General features: G+C 45.0%; 1 protein-coding gene and 1 non-coding gene across 9 annotated transcripts in view; one reads left to right on the forward strand and one right to left on the reverse strand.

Annotated features, from left to right (window-relative positions):
• Positions 1-1,447: 1,447 nt before the first annotated feature.
• LOC102681024 (aryl hydrocarbon receptor protein 1) overlaps positions 1,448-7,704 on the reverse strand; it is a 143,392-nt gene continuing 137,135 nt past the window's right edge. For 4 of the 8 annotated variants that reach the window (XM_031510277.1, XM_031510278.1, XM_031510273.1 and 1 more), the window contains 7 exons: positions 6,934-7,143; positions 5,245-5,539; positions 5,011-5,152; positions 4,456-4,923; positions 2,987-4,000; positions 2,082-2,371; positions 1,448-1,837 (listed from right to left, as the gene is read on the reverse strand). In XM_031510277.1, coding sequence (XP_031366137.1) covers positions 2,149-2,371; positions 2,987-4,000; positions 4,456-4,923; positions 5,011-5,152; positions 5,245-5,539; positions 6,934-7,143 — 2,352 coding nt within the window. In that variant the 3' untranslated portion in view covers positions 1,448-1,837; positions 2,082-2,148. Of the gene's footprint in view, positions 1,838-2,081; positions 2,372-2,986; positions 4,001-4,455; positions 4,924-5,010; positions 5,153-5,244; positions 5,540-6,933; positions 7,144-7,704 lie in introns of those variants that run through there. The other 4 variants (XM_031510275.1, XM_031510276.1, XM_031510274.1 and 1 more) reach the window with 4 other exon arrangements.
• On the forward strand, positions 7,367-7,438 carry Trnam-cau. Its single transcript has one exon. It is a non-coding gene; the product is annotated as a tRNA-Met (tRNA).

Here is a 7,704-nt window from a genome sequence, read left to right on the forward strand (position 1 = left end):
CTTCTCCCTCTTTCGTTCTGATATGTATGCGCAAAATAAAATCACGATTTTTTCCTTTCTTTTCTTTTTTCTTTTTCTTTTTTTCGTTTTTCTTCTTCTTTCCTTTTCTCTTTTTCTCTATCTCCGAAGATTCGAAGCGGACAGATTCGACGCCACGAACGCTTCCGTTCCCCTTCCTCCCCTTCTCGCCCCTATTCCTCTACGTTCGCGCAGTCTTCTCGTTTTTCTCGAGCACGGACGTTACGTTCGCGAAATAAGAGTAACACGTCTAAAATTATGGAAGGCTCGGCCTAGCTTCGCTAGACCCTCGTCGATATACGCGCGTGTACATAAATAGCCGTATAAATTAATTAAGTACAAAAATTACAAACTTATTAACAAAAAAAAACATTGGCAAGACTCGAGGCTCGGCCGGATCAAAACTTTCCCCCCTTCCCCATTGTTTCTTCCTCTTCTTTTCTCTTTTCTTTCGTTTAACGGAATACGGAAACTGTCTCTTCTTCGGACAAAGGAAAACGCAAGCGATGTAGGCACAGGAATCGAATTACACGTTCACGATTATTTCACTTTTGCAAATAAAAAGGAACGTTTAATAACGTATTAAGTAACGTGATAATTTCACATTCTTCACTTTGGTCCATCCAGTTCGAATTCGGGAAATGCGAATATTACATATGCGAAGGTATAATTCGATTCCTCTCCACAAGTACAAGTGCGGCAAAACGTACCAGGTAGACGGCCCAGTCGATTTTTTCCCAGGATACCATTTTTTTCTTTTTTTTTTTCTTTTTTTTACATAAATCTTAAAACATCTTTTCAGAAATTACCGCACTTTTAAAATACATCTAACACATATCACAGAATCGTGTGTACTCCATTAAAAAGAAAAAAAATGGTCACACCGCAAATTAACCACCCCTCGCGAGTCCTCCCTATTTCTTTTTTTTTTTTTTTTTTTCGGAATATATCTCACTGCGAACGTTCGCAAAACATCGCGAAAAGGACATCGAAACAAGGAAATGAAACAAAGCAACGACGGTACGTAACGGCACACGATATTAGGCCTAATAAAAAAAAAAAAACTAAATTCCGCGTTTTAAATGTTGCGTTTCTCCTTTTTACATAGGCTCGATCGAGGCGATCATTTTCATATATTTTTGTGCTCCTCGACGAAATACAATCTATGCAAATCTTTACGAAGGTTAAGAAGCGTGGCTATCGCCGTTCACCCGGACCAAGGAACTGCATTCGGAATTCTCGTATCTCTGTGAGAAAAATTTTTCACAGTGGAAGGCAGGAGGGGACCACTTTTGTTCCGTATAATTACACGCGAAACAGCAGGAAGTTACGAAAAATCGGTCGCGACCGAGGAAACGCTCTCTAGCCACGCTCCACTATCTCTATCGTTCATTCACGAATCCGAACCCAATATCGATATCATAATTACGAACGTACCTTTTAAATTACATACGTTCGGCTCGCAGAAATTCTCTATCAATCATTCTCCATCAGCGGAAAACTTGCCACGCGAACGCGGTTCGAAACGTGGATCATAGATCTCCACCGGTTCCCCCGCTCGTTTCGAATGCAGGGAAATACATATCCCTGTAATCATCGCCTTTCGATTTCGCGATTTCACGATTCGACGTAGCGATCGACTCGAAATTCTTCCCGAGGATAACCCCCCCCTCGTGAAAACTTAACACGTCGTGGCAAACTGTAACGAGTTACGTTAGCGGGGAAACACTTTTTGACAGGCTTTTAACCTGGTATTATCTGTATGGTACAGTCACGCGCTTTGTGATTCGCCTCGGTGAAACCATCTCCTGAGAGATACCTGCGAACAAAATCGAGAATATGATGTATCATATACGTTTTATGATTATTCTATCCAACTGGGGAGGAAATTTTTTTATGGAGAAAATAGAAGTTCATTCTATCGTCTAAGTGTATTCTATCTCTCGATACAAACGGTTTTTCGTCCACAGTTGGACGAGTAATATCTATCACGATTGTTGTATAATCATCATTGTGAATATATTAAATTTGTTTGTCAATTGTTCTTTGCATTATTGGAAAGTTACCTTGATCACTGAAACGGAGCGATGCCGAGGTGACGAGGAGGCTATTGGTTGAGCAGGGTGTTAGTCACCTCAGAGATGGACAGCAAAGGACTCCCGGTGTCCGGTTTGGAATCTGAGGGACAGTTGGGCCCATTCCCGCCGCTGATGATCCCACCGCGTGTTGGTGCTGAGGATGGTGGTGGTGGTGCGGGGGGTGGTACAAGACGTTGCTGTTGCTGGTGCTGCTGTCCTGCCCGATGCCCATGCCGACTCCTGTCCCCGTTGTTCCCACAGCTGACGGGGGCGTGCTGCAACCGAAACCGCGTGTTTCCCCGTTACTTCCACGACCCCTTTCGAACCCCTCGCGTTACCCATCTCACTCCCTATATATATATATGTATATATATATATTTCATATTCGATTATTACTCATATCGAATGATCACTATAATAATTCGTCGGTAGAAAATTCTCTCTCGACTTTCGACTTGCGTCGGATAAAAATTCTCTTGTAAGTGCAGTGAGCTAAATCAAACTATACGAAGAGAGAAAAAAATAAAAGAAACTTCGAAAAATAAAAAACGTGGACATGCAGAGTATATGATTGAATCGATAGCTATACGATTCGAGAGAATTGTTCATGCATTTCTTACGCGCATGCCCAACGGTCAAATATCATTTTTACAATTTTTAATTATTCTCGTTCATCGAAAGACCAGACGTTACGCGTCTCCTTTGAGAAAAAAATATCCTACATTTCCAAATAATTCCCTCTCTCTCTTACTATAAAACGAAAAAAAAAAAAAATTCTACTCTACTCGAATCCCAGGTCCTCTAGAGAACGTAACTCGCAACTCGGCTCCCCCGGCCGCGTATTAATTACTTTTAAAAATGCGTGAGGCAGCAGCATCTGTGACACTCACTGGGGCGCGTGCCTTGGTGGTGCGGGGTGGTGATGGTGGTAAGGATAGTACTGGTAGTGGTGGTGGTGTTGCACTCCTTGCCATACCTCGGAGCCCGTATCCCCGTGGCCGTGGCCTGGATGCGAGTGCGCGTATCCGATAGTGCTCGCCGCCGCGGCCGCGGCCGCTGCAGCTGCAGCCGCCGCCGCTTGATACTGAGACGTGGTCACCGGTTGGTACTGTTGGTGTTGCTGCTGTTGCTGATGGTGTTGTTGGTGTTGTTGCTGCTGCTGCGGCTGCGCCTTGGCCCTGGGCGAGCTGGGCGCCGCGCCCTGTTGCTCGCCGGGCGACGCCTGCCGCCATTTGCACTCCCCGTTCATCGAGTTCATTTCCGCCAACGACTTGAGGGGATCCCCCCCGCCCCCCGTGGCGTTGGTCGAGTGGGTGGACGAGTGAGTGGAGTGAGGCGTGGGTGGGCTGTAGCTGCCGTTGTTCCTGGGCGGCGTGCGAGCGGGTGGCGCCCCCCACATGAGCACCGTTTGCCGGGGCGCTTCGCCCCCGTACACTTCCGGCTTCACGTCCTCTATTTTCGGCGTCAGCACGCCGTTCGTAGCCCCTGTGACCGGCGAGCTTCCAGCGGAATTGCTCGACGAGCCAGCCCCACCCTCGAGGGAGTGTCTGCTGCCCGCTCGAACGATGCCGATGTCGGCGGTGTGCTGTTGTTGCTGTTGCTGTTGCTGCTGCTGCTGCTGCTGCTGCATGGCGGTCGAGGCGGTCGCAGCAACGGGGCTAGACGCGTAGGGAGAGCCGCTCACGCTGCTCGGGTGTCTCGCCTCCACGTAGCTGTACTTGGGCGACTCGCCCAATTGCTGGCAGTAGAGCTTCTCCTCGGCTTTGCTGGCCAGTTGGTGGGTCTCGTACGTAGGCAGGGGGACGTCTATGAAGCCGTTGTACGCTGTGCTCGTGTGGTACTCGGGGTAGTACGTGCCCAGGGGCCTGTATTGGAACAGGTTCTCCGTAGCTGCGGTCAGGTATCTGTTCCAAATGGAATTCAAAAGGATTTACGTATAATTGTGATTCGAGAGAGAGTTTGTTCATTCATAGGACGAAAGCTCATTCGAACTATAAATGGTTTCTTCGAAACAATGGAAGATTATTAATTACCTCGTACTGGATTAATAATTTAATCTTATACTTGATAGTGTGATTACATTAACCCTTTGCTTTCCAACGGTGACTCTCAGTCACCACTGGGATTGTTGCGGCAATATTTATTTATATTTGATTTTTTAAAAATATCGCTTCATAAATAGATTCCTAAGCTCTTTACGTGTAATCTTATGAGGCGTAATCTTATTATTATGAGTAATTTTCTTATAGTAATCTTATGAGGCCACCGAACGCGCACAGGTCTGAATCTGAAGTTCGACCGAGCGAAACAGGTTTGGAGAGAGGGTTAATAATTATCTAATGGAATCGATGAGGCTCACCTGTTGTCCAACGCGGTTGCAGGGTACAACGTCTGATGATAGTTGCCCGTGTGGCCGATGTACGTGGTCAAGGAGGGATCCGTGGTCGCGGCTACTGCCGTGGGCGCGTAAGCGGTCGGATACATCGTGTTCAGGTTGCTGTATGCCGCCGCGACCGCGGCGGCGGCGCTGGTATCGGCGGCGAGGTAGTCGACGGATGCGACGGTGGGTGTGGCGGGCGGGGAGACGGACGATTGCGCGGACAGTTTGGTACGTTTGTTCCGACAGGTGGACAGGAAGTCTCTCAGTTGGGTTTTGTACCGCCTGTTCACTCTCTGAGACGTGGGTTGGCTGGGGAGGGTCGGAGTCATCACCGAACCGGTGAGGCTGTCGCTGTCCGAAAAGTAACTGTTGGTGAGACCGGCGTCCAGATAACTGACCTTGAAGTCCATCGTTCGTTTGCCGAGGAGATCTCTGCCCTCTTCCTCCCTGCATCGAGAAGAATGAGAATGAGAATGAGAATCGTTTCGCGAAGGTTATTTTATTTATACTCGATACGAAAGAAAAGACACTCACATGAGGGGACGATGCGTGCTGATTACGAAGTCGGGTTTAGAGTTCTTGTAGACTAGCCTGGAGCTGGTCTGCAGCCACTGCCATCCGCCATCTTTCTTTTGGAATCTGTACGCTATCATCCCCGAGGCCCCCGTCTTCAACACTGAGAAGCGATCGAGGGATGAAACGAATTGAATTGGAATATGGATTTTTTTTTTTTTTTTTTTGGTTTTCGTGGAGTGGAGAAGCGCTTACGTTCTTGGTGGGCACTCGCCACGTATGCCAAATCGTCGTAATGGACTAGATCGTAGCCGCCAAGGTTTGCGAGTTCGGCGTCCGAATAGCCCAACAACATTTTCCCCCGTTGATCCATGGACACGAGCGCGAGATCCAGTTTGTGCTTGCTCTTGAACATCACGTCCTTCTGCGGGACTTCGAGCAACGAGGGCGGGCCGAACGGCGTGCACAGGGCGAACAGTGCCAACGGTGGCTCCTCCGTTTTCCTGTTTTGACCGTGGAGTATCTTCACTCGTCCCCTGATGTCCAAACGCTAGTAAAAAAAAAAAAAAAAAAAAAATAGAATACTACTAGATTGATAAAAGGAATCGAAGGAAGAGTCCGATTTTTACAATTTTATTTCTCAAATTAATAGTTAAATTTTATTTAATCTCAATAATTGGCAAATACGAAGGTAAATAATGGGATGATAAGAAGAGAGGGGTGAAGGAAAAAGTCATCCAATTAGCATTCAGCGTTTATAAAAATGACACTGTAAAAGTTTTACGACGAAACTATTCTAATCCCCTGTTGATTATCTCTGTCGCATGAAATTATTCTTCGTATCAATTTTATTCTCTCTTTAAAGAGGAAGAAGAAGATCGAACAACAATTCCTCCCTCGATCAAAATCGCGACAAGAAAATGACAAGAAAGATTACGACATACATACATTATGACGCGGAGTGGTATCGTAAATTTCTTGAGAGAAAATGAGCAATTCCAATCACCATCATCACCACCACCACCACCATCACCATCACTGCCGGATGCCCGAGGAAAACACGCGGTAATTACAGGGAGAGACTTGCCCCCTGCTCCTCGATTAACTCTATTATCGCGAGCTGAGGTTAAACGCTGTTCTCGCTTGCAATTATGAAAATTTGATGCCGTAAAAATCGGATCGATAAGTGGCGACATTTTCGCAATAACGGGGTCGAACAGGTTTCTCTCTTTAATTGTTATTTGACATATTCGTGAGAAAAACGAGAAAGAAAGATTTCTCGTCTATACATATCGTACAAGATATCTCCGTGGGTCAAAGGATCATCCTCGTTCGCGTGACCGTGTACGAAGAGGTTTCCATGAATGAACCAGAGCTTACGTTGCGAGTCTACGTTCCTTAAACGAACGTGGAACTGTGACCAGGCATGCGAGATACGCACAGCTAAAGACCCCCGGTATCGATTGGGCTCAGCAGTGGAAACGTGCATGGCCTGGGCAACATAAATATCCAAACAATATTGGGAAGAGACGAGAGATTCTCCTTCTTTGGATTTGGAAATCTACTCCTATGTTAATTTGAAATAAGATAAAGATTTGAAAAAAATTGAAGATATTTGAATATTTTGAATAATCTTAAAAAGTGATCGTTGATTGAAATGATTTCTTTTGTCTTTCGAATGATGTAACTTGATCTTGAATTAATCTTTAAATAATCTTAATAAGAGAAATTTAGTACGAGAGAATTTAATATCTTCGAGATTACGATAAAATAACGATTATTTTTATATAGAATCCCAATGGAGAAAAGATGGAGGAAAGTAATCATTCGATGAAAGATAAAGTAATATTATCTTTAATATTATTAGTTTTTAAAAAAATCTTTCACAAACTTCTGTAAACTTTTAAAAAAGATATCTGTGATATTTCAAACACCAAAACTCACCAAAAAACCGGACGTGTTGTCCAGAAGACACCGGAAGCGGACAGTGAAGCTTCGCTCCAAAAGGTGACTGTGTTGGGGTGAAAGGGCGTCGTGCAAAGGGAGACTTGCACTTTCACTGGGAAGAAACGAGTTCCACATAAGCTGCCTTTGCAACTCCTCTCGATCCTCGCTGTGTACCAGCTCGTATACGCTTTGATGGACGATGTCGGACTGAAACAGACAAAAAAGGGGATAGTCAGTGAAGAAGGGGTAAGTTTCAGGGATCGCGTGGAAAAAAAAATTTCTTGCATTACAAGATCACGTAAGTACGTAAAATCGTTTATGGGAAGGCAGGTATACGCAGAATTGGAGACGTATAATCGAAAAATGAAGATAAAGGTGTAAAAATAATTTTTTGAAACGTCCTGCAATTTTTCGCAAGCTCTGTCACCGAAGCAGAGTGGCGCAGTGGAAGCGTGCTGGGCCCATAACCCAGAGGTCCGTGGATCGAAACCACGCTCTGCTAATAAAGGGGTTGATTTCCCAATAATTAATTTTTTTTTCAGTTTTTACATTACAAATTGTTTTTGAGTTTTATATATCGGCTTTCTTAGTATTTTTTTTCTTTAAATTTCACTTGTAACGAGTAAAATTTAATAGTAGGTAAGAAGAGTTTGGTAAGAATGTGGTACCAATGCACAAAAGAAAAAAGTAAAAAGTTAAACATTCCTTAGCAGAGCGTGGTTTCGATCCACGGACCTCTGGGTTATGGGCCCAGCACGCTTCCACTGC

The sequence above is a fragment of the Apis dorsata genome, unplaced genomic scaffold (genome assembly GCF_000469605.1).
Source record: "Apis dorsata unplaced genomic scaffold, Apis dorsata 1.3 scaffold_220, whole genome shotgun sequence".
Lineage (NCBI taxonomy): Eukaryota > Metazoa > Arthropoda > Insecta > Hymenoptera > Apidae > Apis > Apis dorsata.